Raw genomic sequence first — 22,591 nt, forward strand, 5'->3', positions numbered from 1 at the left:
GTGACACCTCAGCAGAGGGCCATGGCAAGTGTGAATGGAGCAGCCCTCCATCCACGCTCTGTCCCTTTAATCTCAGGGCACTCTTTTCCCAAACATAGTTGGTGCATCTTCTGAGGATTCTGGCTCTTATAATTCTCTCCCCTTTGGTTTCTTTCAGGATGTTTGCTAGCAGAAGGAAGCAGCATTACTGGGCTTACTCCATGGACTGCACTGGGAACGAGGCGCACATCTCCAGCTGCAAACTGGGCAACCACCTCAACGTGGACACGGAGAAGAACGCGACGTGTGACAACGGGATGCCCGCGGTGGCAAGCTGCGTCCCCGGCCGTGCCTTTGCCCCCAGCAGCCACAGTGGCTTCCGAAAAGCCTTCAGGCAGGAGGTGAGCAGGGAGCAAGAAGGAAAAGCCAGGAGAGCTCTACACGGTGCCGTCCTCGCAAGGACGCGGTGCCAGGCTTGGAAGGGCAGCTCAAGTAGTAAGCAAACAAATTGGTCACGTTTCAGTTGGAGCTGTTCTGCTCCAGCCAATTGAATGCGTGCCCATTGCTGCTGGGCTTCGCTGTTTTGCAGTCAATTAAATGCCGCTGAGTTCTGTCTCCTGTAGAGGTCCGATGGAAGTGAGGTTGTGTTTCCACTACTCTCGTGTTTTATGCAAAGGAGTGACCTGAGAAGGAGGGAAAACCTGCAGGAGAGGTCGCGAGAGCTGTGTTTGTTTAGTCTAGCAAAGAGAGCTGAGCATAGCATAAAAATCCTCAGCTATGCAGAAGGCTGTTAGAAAACAAGCCCGGAGTCGGCTGCTCTCCGTGCCAATGGGGCAACTGAACGAGAAAGAATAACAAACATGTTTGAAGTTAATACCAAAGGAAATCCTCTGTCTGTAAGGTATGTGCACCTTTGGGGGGGGAGGAGCGATCGCAGAGCTGGAGGCCCTTAATATTGGGTTGGTTTTTTTGCATTGTGGATCTCGATGCATTGCCCAGCTCTGTGCCGCTGTGGCTGTAGGGTCTGGGGGTTTTTCTTGGCACTCAGAAGACCCCAGGCAGCACCCCCAAACCCTACTGTAGTAGAAGCCATAAGGATTTAGGTCTTGGGGGTGAAAGGTCTTGTAAATCATTACAAATCTTCTGAGCCACGCATGCTGCCAAGTAATTCCTTAAGCCTTTGTGTTGGCTTTGGATATCCTTTGCATGACCCCAAGCCTGGAGAACTGTGTATGCTTCCAGCTTTATAAGTGATGGTTTCAATGCTCTCAGGCACTGCAAACTTCACATGGTGTTCTCACACAGCTCACACCACATCTCTTGGGTGCCGCAGCAGATGGAGGGCTGCTCTGCTTGGCACTGGGATGGAGCACCTCCATCCCGTTGGGAGGGTGGGACTGTGAGACTGCTGCAAAGCTCCTGTTGACCCCAAAAGAGGGGGGTCCTTGATCCTTGAAAGGTGTCTTTTGTTTTCTGTGTTATGTGTGTTGTTAAGTGTCATAAAATCATAGCACAGAGTAGCGTAGGTTGGTGGGACCTTAAAGATAATTGAGCTCCAACTGCCTGCCATGGGCAACCACCAGATCAGGCTGCTCAGGGAAGATGTTCACTCAACTTTTTGTTGCTGTGGTCTCACAAACTTCTTAAAATTCCTAAAACAAATTATTCAGCATTCTCAAGCATTTCTAGATTTAGAGATATGTTTATCTACCACTTCAGTGGGCATTGGATATCAAGGCTGGTAGATCCCCACGGGCATCTATTCCAAGTTGCAGCAATGTGCTCTCAAGGTGTCTTTGATCCAAGTCGTCAACATTTTCAGGAAGAAGAGTTATTCTAAGGATGAGACTTGCAAAGGTCTGATTGCTTGGTAGGGAAAGAGCAAACAACTGGCCATTAATTAATTAACGCAACTAATTTCATCTTAGTGAGATGACCACCACTTCATCTTGTAGTGGTGATGGGTTGTTGGTTGGAAATGGTGATGGGTTGATGATCTTAGTGGTCTTTGCCAACCTCAAAGACCCTATGATTCTATGGGCCTGGTGGGGATGGGGTGATGGTTGGACTTGGTGATTTTAGGGGTCTTTTCCAACCTTAATGATTCCATGATTCTATGACTCTAAGGCCATAGCAGTGACGGGTTGATGGTTGGACTTGATGATCTCAGTGTTTTATTTCAACCTTACTGATTCTATGATTTATCTCATAATACATCGACTGAGGTTCTTAACTGCTTTATATTCACGATCCGCTTTTGAATTCTTTTGCACATGCAAGGAAAACTGAAGTGTCTCTGTATTTTCTGCCCATGCATAGGGGTGTGAGAAACATTGATGGGTACCCGCATCTCAGTAGATACAGACCTCCTTCCATCCACCTTTCGTGTTATGTGGTGGTGGTTTCCAGGTGCCTCGGGGTAGAACCTTTTGAACCCATGGTCTGCCAGCATCCACACGTCCATAACAGCCATAATGGAAAGATGCTTTGCTCCCACCACTATTGACACCGCTTCTCTCTGTGTCTTCCAGCAACCTCTGGTGAGGCTGAAAGGAGGAGCCAACACCGGCGAAGGCCGAGTGGAAGTGCTGAAGAACGGCGAGTGGGGCACGGTGTGCGACGACAACTGGAACCTGGTGTCTGCCAGCGTGGTGTGCCGGGAGCTGGGCTTTGGCAGCGCCAAGGAGGCGATAACGGGGGCAAGGCTGGGACAAGGTAAGGGCAGAGGAGCTCCTTCCGTGTCCCATCCTCCTCTGAGAACCTCTCCATGATCCAGAGCAGCGTGTTTTCACTGGAATGTTTGCTTTGGGTGACAAGATTTTCTTCTCTCCTCTTAGTAAGTCTCCTTAGAGAGGCATTCAAGATTCCTTGAAAGAATTCTGGTGCCGATGAGTTTAACCTTCCCCCCGTGCAGCTGTTCCTGTAATTACTTCTTCGTTATCGCATCCGTTGCGCTCAAATTCTCTTTACAAGTTCTCCAGATGCACATTACTAGAAGGTTCCTGGCAAAAGTGGGTCTTGGACATAGACCTCAGACACTCTCCAATTTAAGCCCAGAACCTTAATTTAGCCCGCTAAAAATAGGAGGGCTGTTTGCACAACTCTGAGCCAGCTTGGGTTTGGATTTCCTGTAGCTGGGAGTTGGTCCAAATCCCAAACTCTGGTAAATGGCAACTCAGAGCCTAACATTTGCCCTCTCAAACCAACTGCTGATTGCCATCACGTAAACCCTACAGACAATGACACCAAACCCAACCCTTCATAGTGAGATTCAACGAGTGGGTGGTATTTCTTCTGACCGGTGTGGCTTGGAAAGTGCAAGACAAGGTGATGACACCCAGAATCTGGAGAGCTTTAAAATGGGACTTTTCTGTTGAATTTACAAACCAAACAAACAAAACAACCAGGTTGCAATGGGATGCAGGGAGCTGCTGGTGTGTTTTGCTGCATTTAGGAAATGCTGTTGGAGGTGTGATTTCTCAAGGTGAAGCACTCAGGGATGGGCTGATTGGAGAGGGTGGGTAGTTGGTGAATAGCAATCCCAATTAAGACAAAGGGATCTGGTTCTGAAAGCGAGGTGCTCAGTCTGGTGATCTGTATGTGTTGTCCACTGCAATGTCCTGAGGAGAGCCCAGGGTAAAAGCCCAAGCAGTAGGTGAATGTTTTTGTTGGGTGTACAGCCCTAATCCTATTCTTCTGCTAAAGGCAATGGCATGGGGGGGAAGTGCAGTTTTTATCACTGTATTTCAGCCAATTTGCAGTATGTGCTGCATTTCAGTCCCCAGGACAGCAGCCTCCATCATCAGAGAATGTTATCAAAGCATTTCCCAGGAAAGAAGACAGCGCTGCATGGAGCTGAGCTGTGGCCTTGCACCCTGGCTTTGTCATCTCCTTGGTATGACTTTGTCAGGGTAGAATGTGAGGCTGGATGCGTGCTGCATTCTTGATGCATCACCCTCCAATTCTGGTCAGCACCATTCTTCCTACAGAACTGCTTGCAGGGCAATGTTGCTGTTTCCAGCTGCAGACCACTAACTGGATTTTAATGAGAGAAACAGAAAAAAAAAAAAGAAAAACAGATGTGCACGCCACACATCTGCAGAAATATGCTGGAGAGCTCTTCTTGATGATGCTGTTGCATTTTCCCAGTCCTTGTGCTGCAGTCTGTGGAGGTGAGGGGTTCACCAGGCACATCATTAAGCTGTCACCCAGGGTGAGGAGTCTGAGTCCCAGGTGTGCTGGCTCCCACGCAGTTAGGAACAGAAAGAGGTGACACAGATTTTTGAGCAAAGGATTCCACCTCCCATTAGCAAACCAATGATCTTTTCCTGCCTTCCAGAGCCAGCTTAGAAGGATAAAAGGAGTTGGTTTGGAGTTGGGTAATATGTTCCAAGTGGCTCACGGTGAGGCAGTGCCCAATCTTCCTTTGGGCAACTGGTGTCACCTCTGGGTGACCCACTGGGGCAGTGGGTGTCGTTTCAGTGCCCTGAGCTGGAGCCCAGTTTCTGTGCATGGTGTTGGTCAGCTCTGCCTGGCTGTTGGAAGTGGGTGGTGGTGGGCATCACCGACACACAGATGTTCCCTTCTTGAGAACCATCTCTCCGCATGTGTCCATCAGTGATTATGGGGACTGGTTTATACGGGCTCCAGAAAAGGCTCTGTGTGCTTTGTGATGAAAAAATCTGATTCATTTCCCCCCCAAACTTCTTTCCAAATAGATTTGGGCTCAGTTTGGAGTCAGAACATAGGATCTCTGTAGGGTTATTACCTTCTCCTGTGCCTTCTTTCCTTTCTGGATCTCTTTGGAAGTGACAGTTGTGCACTGTCGCTTTACAAGGATGGAACTAATTATTCCTTTCTGATTTCTGCTCCCAGTGCCTTGGCACCATTTTCTACAGTGAGAGGAGTCAATGATTCCCTTCCTGTCTTGTTAGCAGTGTTGTCACAGTCACTTGCCCTGAAGTGTTTCACTGATCTTTTGCACATCCCCGTGTGGCTCCATTTTGCTGTCCCAGTGAATGTGCCTATGTCGCACTGAAATGTCAGGTTTTGACCGAGAACAGATTCCTGTTGCACAGACTCAGCCAAAAGGTCATAATCTGCGAATTCCTCCAGCTGAAGTTTGTAAATTATGTAACAGCGGAAACTTGGCTTTTTCTGCAGCGCATGGCTCCCGGAGACTACTGGAAAGAATGTAAAATGGTAAAATTAATAATCACAATCTTGCAGCTCTTTTATTTTTACAAGAAATCACTGGGATTTTCAGGATCACCTCGTTTTGAATACAAAGTATTAACAAACAGTTATTGGATAGCTCTCCACTCCCCAGTAGCAAGGGCAGAAGTTATGACCTTATTTTCCCTCCCCCGTCCCTAAGGCATGGGTCCAATTCACCTGAACGAAATCGACTGTATGGGATTTGAGAAATCCATCACAGACTGCAAGTTCAACATGGAGTCGCAGGGCTGTAACCACGAGGAAGATGCTGCTGTGAGATGCAACGTTCCCGCAATGGGTTTCCAGAACCAGGTGAGAGAAGCCCAGAAGCTTAAATTCCTGAGGTTTTTAGCCTCAAAACCAACCTGCGTTCCTCGCCCAGCTGCTCTGTCACCTCTGTCTGTTGTGAACTCTACTGATGGGAGGGATTTTCTCGCCCTACAGCTGCGTCTGGTTGGTGGTCGCAACCCATACGAGGGTCGGGTGGAGGTGTTGGCAGAACGCAATGGCACACTGCGTTGGGGCACCGTCTGCAGCCAGGGCTGGAGCACCGTGGAGGCCATGGTGGTGTGCAGGCAGCTGGGGCTGGGTTTTGCCAGCCATGCCTTCCAGGTGAGTCCACGTAAGTGGGTATTCCTCGCGGTGGCACAGGTGAGGTTGGGTAGAGTTGTAGAATCATTACCGTTGGGAAAGATGTTTAAAGGTCTTCAAGGTTGTCAAGTCCAAATGTCAGCCCAGCTCATCGCCTCCACACCCACTCATAGAATCATTAAGGTTGGAGAAGACCTCTAAGATCACCAACTCTAACCTGTCACCACTGTGCCCATAGAATTATTAAGGCTGGAAATCACCAAGTCCAATTATTGACCCACGACCACCATGCCCCTAAATAGAATCATAGAATCGTTAAGGATAGGAAAGACCTCCAAGATCCTCAAGTCCAACTCCAACCCATCCCCACTGACCACATCCCTCAGTGCCACAACTCCACAGCTCCTGAATACCTCCAGCGATGGTGGCCTCAGTACCTCCCTGGGCAGCCTGTGTCAATGCCTGACTGCTCTTTCAGAGATGAAATTTTCCCTAATATCCAACCTGATCCTTGTCCCTCCCTGGGTCAGACTGGGACTTGAGCTGAGTGAATTTGGAAGCCAAGTTTCTCGAGGTGTCAGATCACTAGGAATCAATGTGATTTTGCTCCTGTAGGTACTTCTCACTGCAGTGCATGGTGCAGCTGCATGCTAGCTACCTGAGTTGGTGGTGGCCTTTGCTTCTCTGATGACAAATGCCTTAAACCCTCCCCCCTCACGCATGACCAAGAACAGCTCTTAAAAGGGATAAAAGCCAACAGCTAACAAGTTTGGGACAACCAAAGAGGAATGAAGTGTTCTTTCCCAGCAAAGCTCCTTGGCACAGGGAGCAGCAGCCTGCTGTGCTGGCTGTAGGAAAGCGAGCAGCAGAAATGGGGCTGCATGCAGGGGAACAGAAGCTTCTCACCCCAATAAAGGGCGCAGACCAATAATCCTGGTGCAAGATGTGCTCCTGAATTGATGCACCCCTCGAGGATCCCAAGGGCAGGCAGCTTTTGCAAGGAAATGTAGAACCTCTGGGCCTCTATTGCAGTTGCTGGTGTTGGCACAATGGGTTTGGGGCTCCCGAAGGAGCTGGCTTCTCTCTGGGATAGCAGTCCCCTGCCGGAGCTGTTCTCTTACAGAGTGGTCCCTGAGAATGGAGCTTTGGGGAAAACATGGCTCACACTGCCACTGAGTAAATAAAATTCAAGCGTGCTTTCATAGATGGAAGGAAAACTATTTTTCCCAAACAATTGCCAGAAATCCAGAACTCGGGCACAGAAACAAAAAACAGCACAGAGCATCTCCTCCTGGGGAGCAGAGGCTGTGCCACTCTCTGGCGTAATTTGGTGCTGTGTCCAATCCGCTGAGCCTCTGACCAAGCCAGGATGCCAGGAGGGCATACCAGGCTCCTGAGCAAGCAGATTGACACCGGTTTTAAGTGTTGCTCATGGCCAGAAAGGGAATCTGGGGTCTGATGCCTTAGGAGGGAGGAGGCTGGAGCTTTGCTGCAAGCTGGTTCCTCCAGCTGACTGCTTGCACAGCTGCCAAGCAGAGCACAAGAGCTGTGGATAGCCACGTCCCTTCAATGCTGGCCTTTCCAGCTCTGTTGACACAGCCCTTTGAGTCCAGCAAGAAACAAGACATTTTTTCCTTTAGCTGAGACTGTCGGTATTTAGAACAGAAAAGGCTCTTATGCGTATCCCGGCTGCACCAGCTCTGCGAGCATAAAGCTACACTGTGTAGAACAGGGCAGCCCTGTGTGCAGGGTGTTGCTAACAGGGTTAACAAACAGCCCGTTGCAATGGAAGCAATGGTGCAGATGGGTTCTCATTTCCTGCAAACGTGCTTCCAGTTTGGATACTAATGCAAGGGCCAGAATTCTTTCTCTTCTTTCTTCCTTTCCCTTTGCCATTGCAGTTTCATTGGGCCTACAAAAGGTTTTAAAAAGGTGAGAGATGAGGATGAGCAGCATCCTGCCTCCATTCCTCTGCTTTGACACACAGCAACAGCTCCATCAGGAACCCCAATCCCTTAAAAGAGGGCTCCAAACGAATCTGCCTCTGGTCTGCTCATGCATTGATGTTCCTGGAAGGAGAAGTTATTCACAAGTAAACAGAAGTATTCCCTCAGTGGTCCATGAAATGGAGTGTGAATGCCTCTTTCTGTCCCTCTGCCCAGGAAACCTGGTACTGGCATGGAGATGTCAGTGCTGACAGCGTGGTCATGAGTGGGGTCAAGTGCTCAGGGACGGAGATGTCCCTGGCCCACTGCCGTCATGATGGAGCTGATGTCTCCTGTCCCAGAGGAGGAGGTCGCTTTGGTGCTGGCGTGTCCTGCTCAGAGAGTGAGTCATCATAAAATCACAGGATGGGTTGGGTTGGAAGGGACCTTAAATCTGATAGAGTCATAGAATGGGTTGGGTTGGAAGGGTCCTGAAAGATTATGGAATCACAGAACGGTTGGGGTGGGAGGTTCCTTCAAGATCATAGAACCGTAGGATGGATTTGGGGTGGAAGGGTCCTTAAAGATCCACAGAATCATTGAATGGTTGGAGTGGAAGTGTCCTTAAAGCCCATCCACTTCCACCCTCACCATGGTCTGGTTGTTCGCCCTCAGATCAGGTTTCCCAGAGCCCCATCCAGCCTTACCTTGAGCACCTCCAGAAATGGGACATCCACAAGTTCTCCAGGCTCCATACCACCCTAACCCAGGCTTTCACTCGTTTTGTTGTCTCTACCTTGAGATACACAAAAGAAACGGACCTGCCCCAACAGCGGGATGGGGCTGACCATCTCTAGCAAACTGCAACGTGCTTTGGGAGCCCGTCAGCTCATTTCCCACCTCCCTCCCTCCAGCTGCCCCCGACCTGGTGCTCAACGCCGAGCTGGTGGAGCAGACTGCCTACCTGGAAGACCGCCCCATGTTCATGCTGCAGTGTGCACAGGAGGAGAACTGCTTGGCCAGCTCGGCCATCAACACCTCCGTCACCTCCGGGTACCGCCGCCTGCTGCGCTTCTCCTCCCAGATCCACAACAACGGGCAGTCGGATTTCCGCCCCAAAAACGGTCGCCACGCTTGGGTCTGGCATGACTGCCACCGGTGAGTGATGTCAGGTCTGTCAACCCAACCACCACGGAGAGCAGGAACCAAGCAGATGCGTTGGATGTGTAGTAATGGTCTGGGACATGGTTGGCCAAGCAGATGCTTCGGTTCTGCAGTGACGGTTTGGGACATGGTTGGTTTTCCCCTAATTTGGGATAAAAGGGAGTTGAGAATTTTAGTGCACAGCTCTTGTTCTGCCACTGCTGTAAGATCTGTGCCACGTGGAGCAGCAGATCCTCAAGTTTTGTGCTCCTCTAGGCAGTGTGTGAACATGGTGGGACAATGGGGGGTACGTGACAGCACATACCTTGCAGCCAGGTTGCTTTTGTGATGCATGTTACTGAAAACTCAGCACAAAATAACCAGGGGATGGCAGGTTCAGGAGGAGGAAACCCAAATGGATGCAGTACCTCTGCTTCTAGAAGGTTCTGCATGGAGCTGAGCACATCACGGGGTGGGTAAAGGAGACTTTGGGAGCAATTTGGGAGACTTTGTAACTGAGGTGAGATTGAGGAGAGGCCAAGAGCCATCTGTGCTCAAAACTGTATTCTGTTTATACGGAGGAGGGATGAACTCAATTCCTCTTCAATCTTTCCAGTCTGTAAACAGCAGAATGTAAACACCTCTTTGAGTGATTCAGACATATTTCAGAAAGTGAGTCAGACTGGAGACCTCAAACTCGTATTGGAGGCTGCCAAAGGAGACAGCTCCCAAGTCAACAGCTTGGAAATGTCCCTTCTCTGCCTGTTGCCTCACCCCATCACTGGGAGCTTCTGTTCAGGAGCCTTTTGATGTGGGAGCAGAACAAAAATGGGAAAGACCATAGCAGGGAGCGAAAAGGGATTGACTTTTGGCATGTGGTGGGTTTGAGTTTTGCTGGTTTTAGAGGAGAGGAGGTAAAAAGAAACCTAATCTGTAGAGGAAACATTTCTTCCCCTTCCAGCCTTGCCCCCCCTTTTCTGCAGAAATGTGTGCTGCAGTACCAGGGGTTGGAAGCGTTGCACCACAGTTATTTTTACAGCTGGAAAAGAGATGAGCTGTGCCTTGTGCTCAGCACTGCTGAATTTGGGCCGGTCTGGCCATTGCCTCACTCCTGAGCCACACAGATGGGCTATGCTGTGTCTCAGGATTTCAGGACCTCCTGTTCCCAACAAGAGCTGTGGTTTGTCTCCCAGTCCCAGGGTTGGGATCACGTTGAGTGTGTTCCATCAGCGTGCCCATGCTGCTGCTCCCAGCCTTGACCCCATGCAGCAGCACGTCTTAGCACTCTGCCTCCTCCCACTGACCCCAGTGCAGGCTCAATGCTTTGCTGAGCCACCACTGTGGCACAGAACAAGTGGAAGGAGCAGGTCAGCATCACCCAAACCCTGCAGGGGTCTGATTTTGCTAATTACAGTCCTAACCTTGCTAATTATGAGTCTACAGCCCATCTCATGTGCTTTCTCTGATGCATTCCTGCTGGCAGTGCAGCCAAGGTCGAGTTGATGCTAACACTTCCCCATTTGGAGCTATGGGATGGAAGGTGTGTGAAGCCAGCTGTCACATTGTTTAGCTCCCTGTGAAGCGATGCTTCCATCTGTTGTTTGTTTTCTGCCAATAAATTTACACTTTGAGTCCTTTTTAAAAATTGAGGAGGGGAGGAAAAAAAAAGGTGTCAAAGAAATAAGTTGACAGTCTGAGTACACCCTGCACTGGTTACAGCCTGTCGTTAACGAAGCAACTGGAATGCTTCTTGCTCTAGTGATGACAGCACACTAGAATTGATAACCTGGCTGCTGCTGCCATTACAAAACAGTGTGTGATCCCATGAAGGCTCTCCCCTGGAACAGCTTCAGCACCCGATATGTGAACCAGCCCTGGGCCGGGAGCCAGCGCGTGTGGTGCCACATAGGACGGTGCCCAGGGGAACGTTTCCTGGCTGTGGTTTCCTCTTGTTCTGTTCCTTTAGGTCCTGCGTACTTTGCATTGCTTGTATTCCCCCACGCAGCCCCTGAGGGGCAGTAATTAAAGAGCTGCTTTCCCTAATGAATGAATTCTCCGTGTCTTGCAGGCACTACCATAGCATGGAGGTCTTCACCCACTATGATCTACTGAACCTCAATGGAACCAAGGTAGCTGAAGGACACAAAGCCAGCTTCTGTCTGGAAGACACCGAATGCGAAGCAGGTACGCCTGCTCCCTTTTTCTCTGTGGTGTAAGAGAAACTCTACAGACCCCGAGTGTTGAGGCTGCCAGACTTCAGCCCCTGACACAGTCTGAAACTCCAACACTGTGCTTTTAACCCATTCAGATGTGCAAAAGCAGTATGAATGTGCCAATTTTGGAGAACAAGGGATCACCGTTGGCTGCTGGGATGTGTACCGACACGATATCGACTGCCAGTGGATTGACATTACCGACGTCCCACCGGGTGACTACCTCTTCCAGGTATGGGAAAAGGGGTTTCTCCAGTAGGGATGTCAGTCTTAAGCAATCCACGTGCTGCCATTATTTGATAGCCTTCCGCAATCCACGTGCAGCTAACGCTAATAACGTAGATTGGTGACACAGAATGTTGACGCGTTGTCTTCTACGAAGCTCTGGGGCTATTGGTAAGCCACACTTGCTTTGCTTGGGGATGGATGAAGTAATGCTATTCCTGGGGGTGTCTGTATGGGAAGTTCTGTGCCTGCAGTCTGGTTTGTGCGAGGGGGAGGAGTGGGAGGGAACTCTTTGGTTCTAAAAACAGCCCCTGAGCTGCACAGGAGCGAAGGGAAGAGGCATTATTTTTGTCTTTACTGCTGTGGTGTGAATTGGAGAGGTGTTTGAGGGTATATTTTGGTGCACCCGTGAAGGTGTGATCTTGATCTCGCTTTAATTAAAGAGCTTCTGTCTGCTTCCCAAGTTACAGTCACTGAATCGTTGAAGTTGGAAAAGACCATTAAGATGGTCCAGTCCAACCATGATTAAGCTGCAATGAAAAAGCTGACTCTCTCTCAGCCTGACCCTGCCTCAAACTGACGACTCTCACATCCATTCCCCTCTCATTCACTCCGTCCTATGTTTCTCCATCACTCCTAAGGTCGTCATCAACCCCAACTACGAAGTGGCCGAATCCGATTACACCAACAACGTGATGAAATGCCGGAGCCGGTACGACGGGCAGCGCATCTGGATGTACAACTGCCACACAGGTGAGAAAACAGCAGAGCCCAACAGGTTTCAATTTGCTTTAGGGATCGTCAGAGCCGTTGAAAAACGGAACGAAGCTGCAGGCTGAGCTGAACCATTTTTAACAGGGAGAGTAAATCACCAGCAACCGCCTGTCAACTTCCAAATAAAGCCCATGGCAAAGCCAGTTTCCATGGCTGGCTGAAGCTCCTCAAGGAATGTTTTTTTACTGATTTTTTTATTAGTTTGTTGCTTTTCTGAAGAAAATACTCATCTCGTATTACAGCTTGTGACCTAGTTCGAAAAGCCAAACCCACTCCAGTTGGACGAAGAGCGCTCAAGTGTTGGATGAGCTCTCCAGCTGAGCTTGAAAATACTTAAAAATGTGTTTAGCTTTTGTCTCTAGCAAAAAGTGAGGACACAGCCCTATTTGAGAACAAAACAAAGAGCACCCGCTTACCATCATCCTCAAGGAGTTCACAGTCCTGGCAGTCAACCGAGGACAGTTCGTAGCCAAGTCTCCCAAAGACATAGATTTAGACCCAGGACTCTTTGGCTGTTCCAATTATGGCAAGGCCTAATTAATGCTTAAATTAGCTGTGAAACTCCTTGCTCTTCTAGCTTTTGCTTTGAGCCTCTGAGTGTTGCGCTGGTTGCGCTGTTGACCTCTTCCCTTGGCTACTTGTTGCCTAACCCTGTGTATTCTGTGTGCTCACCAGGTGGCTCCTTCAGTGATGAAACAGAACAGAAGTTCGATCACTTCAGTGGACTCACAAACAACAAGGTGTCCACCCGATAGAGCAGCACGGCCTCCCATCCCACTATTTAAGAGAAGCGAGGCTCCCCGCTTCGGTGATTTCCCTAACCACTGTGCCAAGAGAAAAAAAAAAAAAAAATCAAGCAAACAATCAAACTCTAAATTAGCAAGGTAAATTATTTTCTAAAGCTGCCTTCCTTCCCCGTTGTAGGTGTTGGACCACCTCTAGTCATTCCCATCCCCACTGCTGAGGGTGTTGGGAGCAGGCTTTCAAACTCTACTGCGCTCCAGCCTCCCCCACTGGGACTCCTCCCTCCACCTTGCAGGACCAGCTTTATCTGTGTACACAGGTCCAGGCTGCAGTGAGCACAGTTTGCTTTCGGTTGGGTTATCAACAACCTCAGTGGGTCTTTACGGTTCATTTTCTTCAAATCTCAGTATTTTAAGCTCAAGCTGAAGCACCGTTGATGCGTACTCTTCCAGTCGTGACGACGCTTATCCTCAGTGCTGCTGTGATTACTCCATTTTAGCAAAGAAACACAGGAAAGAAAACAAAACCGAGGCGTTTGCTCCGAGCAGAACAGTCTAAAGCATAATTTAATGCTGCAGTGAAACTCTTGCATTCAACAACCAACTCCCAGAACAATCCCTTCAACGGAGCAGCGAATGCAGAACTCTACAGGCACATCAGAGCTCCACTACCACCCAGAAGCCGTGGCAGATCTCCTGATGATGAGTCCACAGGATTGTTGCTTCCCACTGCACAGTAAGCTATTCACCCACCAGACCCTACGTCCACCTACACGTTACCTTTCTAAGCTGGATATTCACTCTTTTGAAGGATGAATTTAGTTAAGGCATTGTATCCCTGTACCTTACAGAGGTGACTCCGTGGCTTGCATCGCTGGGGATGCGCTGACCGCCCGTCTAAGTTGGCTTTGAGGATTTTTCTTTTACACTTAGTCAATTCACAATGGTGCTAAGTGTGTTCCTCTGTTTGTTTGAGGACACACGTTGCTACAGATTTTCCGACACAGCTACTTGAATAAAATGTTTCACCCCCCCCAAAAAAAACCCAACCAAATGTATTTAAATCCTACTTTATATTCCCACTCCACCACAGTTTAGGGCCTCGTTCACAGTTCCTGGTACTGAAGGTTTCCTTTTCCCTCTGTGTTTGTAGAGAAGGCTTCTACACGCAGCTAGGACTGATGAAATAATGGCAATTAACCATCTCAATCCACAGGGATCAACCCACAAACCTACCTCACAGGGATGTTGTGAGGCTTAAAGATTCCTGTAATGCCTATGGGAATATTTCTTGTATCCAGTGACACAGATGATGACACCAAGCAGAGGTTTTCAGCCTACTCTAAGTTGGAAAATTTGTTCTCGAGATGCAGGATGGTGCAGCTAAAGCAGAGTCTGGGGGATGCACTATTGCTGCTGCTGCTGCAACTAAAGGTGTCTCAGAGCATCCTCCGAGCCATTGGGCTCTGTGAAAGTTGAGCTGCTGCTGAGTTCTGATTTGTTTTTTCTTAATGAATGAATAACAACTTTGCTTTCTAACAGAGCAACACAGGCGAGCTTCTTTCCCATGAGGAAAAAGCCCCGAACCTCAATGCCTGTCACTACTGTGGGATATTTTAACAACAATATGACAACAGAGTAAACACTGAACAGAGTTTTTGACTCCTACAGATGCTCTGCTCCAAGCGAGTGGTGGCCAGTGAGATGCCCTTCCCTCACCCTGGTGCAACCCAAACAATTCCTAGTGGGCTTTAACACGAAGTAATGTTTCCTTACGTGCTGCAGGAAGTTACAGATGCTTTGGAACAGAGCAGGGCACAGTGTTCTCCACCACGAAGAGCAAACTGCAGGGCTCTGGAGCTCAACATCTCATTCAACTTTTTCCCTTCTCGATTCAGAAAGCAGCAACCGGTGCTAACCCATAAGAGAACGTCCCCATGGCAACTCAGTGTTCTGCATGCAGTTTAATATCACAGCCATGCTCATCTAGACATCGTTTTCTGAGCGGAGACGGTTCACTCCTCCTGGTCCAAACCTTCTGGGAGGAGCTCTTCGGGGCTGGGGTCACACTGCTGCTGGTGCTTCAGCCCCAGGGCGCGGGTCACCAGCCGCCTCGCCACCACCGTGTCAGTCTGGGGTCTCTCTTTGGCAAGCTGAAGGAGTTCTGGGTGAAAAAGGGTGAAAATGGTTAAGCTGGGGGTTGGTCAGGAGCAGACTTACAGCTCAACTGTAGGACACAAGAACAGGTGTCTGTTTTCTGAGTTCCTCTGGGATGAGCATTGTCCTATCCCTAGAGAGCAAGTTCCCTTGGAAAGACTTTCCATTTCACATTTTGTACGGTAGCTTCTGTGCAACAATGATAATATTTGGACACAAAGAAGCTTCAATCCTCTACTGGTCCACGATGGTTGGACTTGATGGTCTTAGTGGTCTCCTCCAACCTCAGTGATGCTGTGGGGATGGGTTGGTTGAGCTGACCTTAGAGGTCATTTCCAACCCTAGTGCATGTTAATGCTTCTACGACCCTGCAGTGTTCCCCATTGGCTTTCAGGAACACTCTGGCATGACACAGCCAGTCCTCCCTTCTCTGAGAACAAAACGAAGGCACAGTCCAACCCACAGAGCCACACAGGTTTCATCTCAGTATCAGCTCACCAAAACCAACACCTCAATCCTCAAACAGCACCAATGGAAAAATACCTGCTTTTTTTTCTTTTGCTTTAGGAAAAATTGGGCCGGGAGGGAGCAGTGAGCTCCAGTTCCTGCTGCACATCTGGCTTGCTACAGTTTCATCTTCAGTAAAGCAATACACCAGAACCAAGTCCAAAATAATCTGGATTTGGCTACTATCTGATCATTTATCAGCAACTGTTTGCAAATTATTATCCAGTTAGCCACGTGGGCTTTGCTTGCTTTTTTCAGAAGCGTTATTCCTAAAGGCAGCCTAGCAGCAGCTTAAGGAAAAAGGGGCAGGCTGGCAGGCTCAGAGCATCACAGCTTGGACAATGAAACTGCCAATCTTTCTTCAAAAAGCTGTTAAAAAATAATAATAATAATAATAAAAAGAAACACTGTCAGCTAATTGAGATCCAAATGCATGTGTGGAAATAAATGGCACTTAAAGTGCACGGTTTCTATATGATGGAGCTTGCTACCTGGTTCCCACCCGTGCCAACAGGGCACACATGGAGAACTTGAATGAGAACAGGTGAGAAGTGTGAAAGCAGATCACTCCTTTCACATTTAATTTAGCTCAGGAACTTCTAACTGTGACAGTGTCCCTTTGGATCATTCATACTGACATCTGTTTCAACGCTGTACCTTCAGCACAATCTCTCTGCTACGAGATTCATGGCATTTCTTTACTGTGGCAAGTATACCTGATTACAGTATGATTTTAAAAGGCAATCAACTAAATAAACCAATGTTAATGGCTAAGCTTAACCATTTCCTCTTCACCTGATACTGAATAAAATTATGCCAACCACGAAATAACTGCTCTCGGGTTTGTCTTTAATTGTGCAGAGTAATAGGGCAGAACTTTATGGGGCAAATGTCTGTTCACATTCTGGCAGTCAGAGCAACAAGCAGCTTTACTGGCCAAGGAAGTTGTAATGTCACAGCTTGGGTGCCAACCATGCCCTGCCATGGCCAATAATCTGCTAAATAACAAAGGAAAACTGGTATCCAATAAGTATTTCCCTGTTTGAAGCATCACTGTGAGGCTGACCACCCAGGACACACAACAGGCGACTCAGGAGATAGTAATTAAGACAAGATCATCTTACTTGGTCGCTGAAGTGCCTTAATTTTGGACTGCTTTGTCGCGTGGATCAGCGGTCGGATCTTCAACGAAGGGTAACGCCGCCCCAGGGCTTGAGATGCTTCCAAGAACAAAAGACACAGTCAGCAGAAGGGGAATGGCAGTGGCTCAAAAAACCCATACATTCGAAAGACCACTCTGATAACCAGACCGAATCCCCAGGAAAAGAGCGTGAGTGCTCGGGCTGTGCGCGGTGATGGGGTTGGACTTGAGGACGGCGGAGGTCTTCTCTAACCGTAATGATTCTGTGGTGGGGAGGGGCTGACAGCTGACTCGATGACCTCAGATCTTTTTATGATCACGATTCTATAAAGCACAGGTTGCTCAGCAGGATGGTGCATGCCCTGTCCCTGAAGACACCCAAGGTGACTGAGCACCTGATGGCCCTTACAGGCCCTTTCCCAACCCAAACCACTCTATGGTGACCCCTTCTTTACGATTCCACGATAAAAACTGAAGCAACAAAACCATTTCCAGCAATGCACAGCTCGCTGTACCACAGGTGCCCTGCTAATTACCCAAGCCAATTAAAAACCCGTTCATCTTGCAAAGCAGAGTTACCACGCTACACGCCAGGCTTGCAAATACTCAAGTTTGAAGCACAAAGCAGCAGAACACGTGCCCAGCACCCTACAGCTCCCCACCTGCAGACAGGCTGGAGAAGATCCCCAGGGCGTGCGTGTCGTCCACCCACTGGATTTTGAAGCCACTCTCCCTGCAGAGGAAAAAAAATGAAAAGAGTGTTTGTTAACAGGAAGAAAAAGACAAAAAGTAAACCCCACAGCCATGTTGAGTCGCCAAATACTTGGTGTCTCCATCCGAGCATCGCATCCCATGCGCAAGAGGGGAAAGGATCAGAATCAAATTAGATCACAGTCTGTGATTCCTCCCTGGACTCTTTATTCCCCCCTAAAGAAGCTCCCGGCCAACAGGCAGCCTCTATTTCAGGGCCTGGCAGTGCTGCCATGCACACGGTGCCCAATGAACGCTCCCTGACTGCTCAGCCACTTGCAATGAGAAGCAGAGCTCATCTACAGAGCGATTTGCAAAGCTACAGATGATGAGACCAAAGCAGAAATCCATTTACTGAAGCGTCAGTGGAAAAACGTGAGCTGGGGAGAGGGGAGTTCAAAGACTTGGTGTTCCCTGCAGCGTAGGAAATAAAAAGGCGATCGAGCGCTCCGATGAGATCGGTCGATTTGCAGCTCAGTTCCACTCTCACAGCAAGCAGAAGGAAAAAAACATCAGAGGAAATGCTGACAACACACAGCAGCTCACACAGAACGCAGACAGCACTTTTCAATCTAGGCGGATGAGCGTTCCCAATGAACCCATCCCCCACGCAGAGCCCACGGACCACCCCACGGGGCACGGCCTTGCTCTGATCCCACTGCTGATCCAGCATCACCCCTCCAGCTCAGTGCTGTCTGCTCCCTGTGTTTACACCATCAATCTCACCTCCTACACCAGGATTGGGCCCTTTATTCTTTTTTTTTGCAAGCGTGCCACTCCAACACTGGGGTATGAGAGCAAAGAGGCTCCTATGGAGCACGCAGAGGTTCCCAGTGAAGCAAGAGCAGCACAAGTAAGCTCGCAGGGAGGCTTGACGGAGCCTCCAAGAACCCTTCCCATCACACAAAACATCCTCCAAAGCGCGGAGCACACGGAGGAAGGAGCGCGGAGGCGATGGTGAAACTCAGCGTCGCTCCGCTGCGCGCTCGGCTCCCAATGCTGCTCACTTCGCACCCCTAAAATCAGCACTTACTGGAAATCTGAGAACACTTCCATCAGGTGCTCCGTTTTCAGCGATGGGGAGAAGTCGTAGATTTCGGTGACGTGCCCGAAGTCGCCCTCGTGGACGTGCGCGTCGCCGTAGCTGGAATAATCGAGCGTGATCCTCTCGATGCTGATGTCCTTCACGGTGAGATGACCCACGATCTGGGAACAGCACAGGATAAAATAAAATGAGATCTCATCACAGCAAAGGCACTGAGACAGAGAGCGCCGTGGTGGAGCCACCAGGGCAACGTTCCTACAAGCTCCCGGTGCTGCTGTGGGTTCGTGCTGAGCACTCAGTGCCTGAACACAGGGAACACAAGGACTGAGAGCTCACGCTGGGGGTCCATCACATGGGATTTGATCACCAGCAGCCGTCCTGCAGCGTCCCACCAACTCACAGTCACGGTCCAACAGAGCCTGGCACGGATGCTCCCCCACGGGGAGATCCCCTGAATGCCCTCTTTACCCCAAAGTGACCACAGCACGGTTACCTCCTGCAGGAGCTCTGCGGTGCAGTCGTCCTCGAGGGCGATCTCCCGGCTCTGGATGGTGACATTCTCCTCTTGGTCCTCTTTGGGCAACCGGAGCTCGTGCTGTAGTGCATCGGCCAACCCCGTGGGCTCCCTGCTCCCATCCTTGGCCACGTGGGGCACATCCACCCCACGCTCCTGCTCACTGGGACCCAAGGGGTCAGCACCACCAATGGGCTCAGACACAAGCACAGCCTCACCCTGTGCTTTTGTTGGGGTCTGGGGTTGGGTGGGCTCTTCTTGGACACCGCTGAAGTTCTCCTGATCCTCATTTTCTGGTTCAGAGGGACCCTTGCCCAGCTCCAGCACCGGGTCTACCACATCCTCGCTTGGCAGAGACGTGTTCCCACTGCTCTCCAGGCTCACGGCACAGCTCTCCTCTTGGTTTTCCAGCACCAAAGTGGCAGCAGAGCTGTGTTCCCCCTTCAGGTGGGAGCTCTTGCTGTACCCCAGCACGTCAGCATCGCAGCTCTTTTGCTCCTGGCACGGAGTCTTGCTGCCTTCCACTCCAACGGTGTCGTCACAGCTCTTGCTCTGCTCTTCTGCCTCAGTTGAGTTTTCAATGAGTACGGAGGAGAGGGAATCTGAACAGCCCTTATTATCCTGACTGTGCTGCCCAGAGGAACTGCTGCTGCTCTCTAAGAAGGGGACATCGGCGCAGGGCAGAGGACGGTCTCCGTTTGTGCTTCTTCCTGCCTCCTCCCCAGCATCGTGCTTCTCATCAAGCCCCAAACAGACCCCACTGACGGCTGCATTGGGTTCGGAGCCACCTTCAGCCTCCCCCCCAAGGGCAGCTTTGGGGCAGATCTCCCCTTCTCGCGTCCTATTGGAGCCCACCTCCTGTTCTCCCCATTCCGCCTTCTTACGCATCGCTTTGGGGACGTATAGGGCTTTATCGGGCTTCCTCCGCGGCGGCCTCTTGATCCTGCCCGACCCCACACAGGCTCGGGATGTGTCCCCGTGCCCGTCCCCGCCGTGCCGCAGCCGAGCTCCCCGTGCACCACGGCCCCATGGCTGTGTGGGTCGGGGCGGTCGTGGTGCGGTGGCAGCGGGGTTTTGCTCGCTGGTCTCACTGGGAATCCTGGGGACAGGAAAAAGCAAAGCGTGAGCAGAGCAACATGTGCAAAACAGAGAGGGAAACGCAGGAGCTGTGCGTTGGCCAACGCATCGAGGCTTTGTTCTTCCTTTGTTCCCCGTTCCCTTAATGCTGTGGATGACACATGCTACGCCTCAAAGGAGGAACAACAACCCCAGAGCCCCACAAAATGTCACGTCTACCTTACAGCTGAGTGGCAGATGACCGTCCTCCTCCTCCATCCTTCCCCGACCGAAAAGCTGCTCAGCAAATCCACGTTCTCCACGGTCCTATGGATCAAGTAGCGGAGGCGGCTGGACAGAGGGGGGAACAGGAGCACCCTGGAAAAGCAGAGGAAGGAGGAGAAGAACGCAGCAAGAATGTATTGGCTCTTATCTACACTCCAGGTGTAGGGCTTTAGATCCGTGCCTTAAAGCCTTAGTGCTATTAAGGAGCCCAAAGCCCTTCTCCATCCAGATGTGCAGACAGATGTGCCCCGTCCACCACACGACTGTTGTTTCTGCCCTCATCCCAGGAGGCTGCAACCTCTCCTCTAAAGGCACTGCATAAATCAGCAGCTAAAATACGAACCAACCCCACGCTGGACCGCATGGCACTCAGGCCCCACAGCCAGCCTGCAAACGCTGCCACGCTCCCAAATTGTGCCACGCAAACCCCACGGGGCCCACGCAGAGCACAGTCCCGACACATCAGCTCCGGATGGGGCACCCACCTGTGGTGCTGCCCCTGCACCATGAAGTGCTCCAGCTCCTCCGTGATCCTCCCCACGAACTCATCCTCGTTGGGAGAGAGGAAAACGCCGTCCATGGGGCGCAGAGCCAGGGTGGCACGGGGGGGACCTGGGGTGGGGGATGGGGACACGTCGGGATGACTGCGTGTACCCCCATCCCAACACTCCCCTGCGGCTCCGGGGACACTGCTGCAGCCCTGACCCCAACCCCGTGCACCCAAGGCAAACCCTGCTGCACCCCATCCCTTCCCTGTGCACCCCCCCCCCCAGCACCTCGTGCAAACCCGTGCACGCGCTGCACCCCATTCCTTCCGCCGTGCACCCCAATCTGCCCACCCCGCTCCTTGCCCCAGCACCACGTGCAAGCCCTGCCCCCCATCCCCCCTCCCGCACCCCCGCAACCTCACCGCACCCCTCGCCCCCCCCCCCCAATACCTCCGGGCCCTCCGAGCTCTCCCCAAAACCGCCCCTCCTGCAGCGCCTGCGCCCGTCCCGGCCCTTTCCGCCGGGCACCGCCCCCCCTCTTCCCCCCAACCCCCCCACTCCTCCCCTTCGCCCCGCAGGAAGCGGCGGCCACGTGTGCGGAAACCGCGGGGACGCGCGGCCGTGCACGTGGGCGGGGGGGGGGCGGGGTTGCACCGCCAGTGGGGGGTTCCCCTGCACCGATCAGTCCTCCCCCCCCAATAGCACGTCAATGATTTCCTGTAGCATCAAAGTGAACGGCACCTCGGGCAGCGCACGGTTAACGCTCCCTGATTGCTCGCAATTACCTCTCAGATCGGCTGTGATTCCTTAAGAGCCCTTCCCCCCCCCCCACAACCGCTCCTCCCCCCACTCAAGACCTCCACATCTCCCCCCCACCCCCCCCCCCGCAGCCTCTGCCCGCTGGGAGGAGCGGCATCGCGCAGCACCCGCACCTCTCAACCGTTTCTGTACTCCGTGCATTCACTTAATCAATAAAACCACTCCCGAGGGCAACGAGCAGCCCCGGCCCCACGCTGCTCCTCGTTTTGTGATGGCACAGGGCCTCAGAGCATCCTTTCTCGCCCACAAGCACACTTTGCAGCCCCGTTGGAGAGGTAGGAGCACATTTAGACCATATCTACTTGGAGAAGAGGACCCCCCCCTCCCCCCCATCAAAGTTTCCCATCACCTGCTCTGTCGTTACCTCTGCCCGTCATGGTAAGGGAACAGTGATGCTGGGTCGTGGGTTGTCCCCCTCTGCCATCGCTGCTGTGCAGGGAGGTGGCAGCAAGGGGAGCCCGAGCAGTGCTCCCATGGGATCACCCAAGCACTGACCTCAGGAGCACGAGCTCTGCTCCCTTCCCACGCTGACTGTGATTAATGATTAACGTTAGTCTGTAATTACCACTTTCTGCTTTCTTGCTTTGTGTCTGCCAGGGGAGGAGGGCTGTGCTGTCGTGAGGAAGGTGAAGGATGTCTCGGATGGAAGGGGATGTGGATGTGCTGCTCCTCGGAGCAAGCACAGAGCAGAACATGTTTCACGTCCCAGGCAGCAGCCAAGCACTGCCACAGCTCCAGCGTGCACAGGAGGGGCTGAATAAGGAGGACAGGTGAGCAAGGAGTGCAGCTTTGAAGTCATTATTACTGAAACGAGGCAGGGCAGGAAGGATCCTGAATGAATCAGCGAGAGAAGGGAGTAAAAGGAGAAAGAAACAACACAGCAAAAAAGGAGGGGGAGGCGGCTGGTGGAAGATGTGGCACAAACAACAGGACCAGAACAGCAATATCTGTGCTCTAAAACCTGGGTTTGTCCCCCTGGAGCATGAAGGGCTCGATCCCGAGGGCTCCAAGCAAATGGT

The 22,591-nt window shown here is 51.2% G+C and overlaps 2 protein-coding genes across 2 annotated transcripts in view; one reads left to right on the plus strand and one right to left on the minus strand.

The window, feature by feature from the left end:
- Positions 1-16,305, plus strand: part of LOXL2 (lysyl oxidase like 2) — a 31,841-nt gene extending 15,536 nt beyond the window's left edge. Inside the window, exons 4-14 of the mRNA XM_065745073.1 lie at positions 158-380; positions 2,511-2,694; positions 5,357-5,508; positions 5,641-5,808; positions 7,950-8,115; positions 8,627-8,870; positions 10,924-11,039; positions 11,164-11,300; positions 11,935-12,046; positions 12,743-12,951; positions 15,535-16,305. Coding sequence (XP_065601145.1) covers positions 158-380; positions 2,511-2,694; positions 5,357-5,508; positions 5,641-5,808; positions 7,950-8,115; positions 8,627-8,870; positions 10,924-11,039; positions 11,164-11,300; positions 11,935-12,046; positions 12,743-12,822 — 1,582 coding nt within the window. The 3' untranslated portion in view covers positions 12,823-12,951; positions 15,535-16,305. The remainder of the gene's footprint in view (positions 1-157; positions 381-2,510; positions 2,695-5,356; positions 5,509-5,640; positions 5,809-7,949; positions 8,116-8,626; positions 8,871-10,923; positions 11,040-11,163; positions 11,301-11,934; positions 12,047-12,742; positions 12,952-15,534) is intronic.
- R3HCC1 (R3H domain and coiled-coil containing 1) lies at positions 13,842-20,882 on the minus strand. The gene is made up of 7 exons (XM_065745074.1): positions 20,751-20,882; positions 20,221-20,358; positions 18,904-20,023; positions 18,399-18,571; positions 17,278-17,348; positions 16,599-16,694; positions 13,842-14,974 (listed from the first exon to the last, which is right to left on the minus strand). Exons 1-7 carry the CDS (start codon positions 20,843-20,845, stop codon positions 14,826-14,828), a joined length of 1,842 nt encoding a protein of 613 aa, XP_065601146.1. The 5' UTR covers positions 20,846-20,882; the 3' UTR covers positions 13,842-14,825.
- Between the last annotated feature and the right edge of the window lie 1,709 nt (positions 20,883-22,591).

The sequence above is a fragment of the Cyrtonyx montezumae genome, unplaced genomic scaffold (genome assembly GCF_038088225.1).
Source record: "Cyrtonyx montezumae isolate F1298 unplaced genomic scaffold, pur_monq_1.0 scaffold_33, whole genome shotgun sequence".
NCBI classification, from domain to species: Eukaryota; Metazoa; Chordata; class Aves; order Galliformes; family Odontophoridae; genus Cyrtonyx; species Cyrtonyx montezumae.

Bases quoted from the DNA above. Each gene is read 5' to 3' on its own strand.
- R3HCC1 (XM_065745074.1), bottom strand. From the start codon at position 20,845: ATGGACGGCGTTTTCCTCTCTCCCAACGAGGATGAGTTCGTGGGGAGG. The intron at 18,572-18,903 runs GTAACCGTGCTG...TGCTGTTCCCAG, and splicing joins CCGCAGAGCTCCTGCAGGAG to ATCGTGGGTCATCTCACCGT. The intron at 17,349-18,398 runs GTAAGTGCTGAT...TTTCCTCTGCAG, and splicing joins GAAGTGTTCTCAGATTTCCA to GGAGAGTGGCTTCAAAATCC.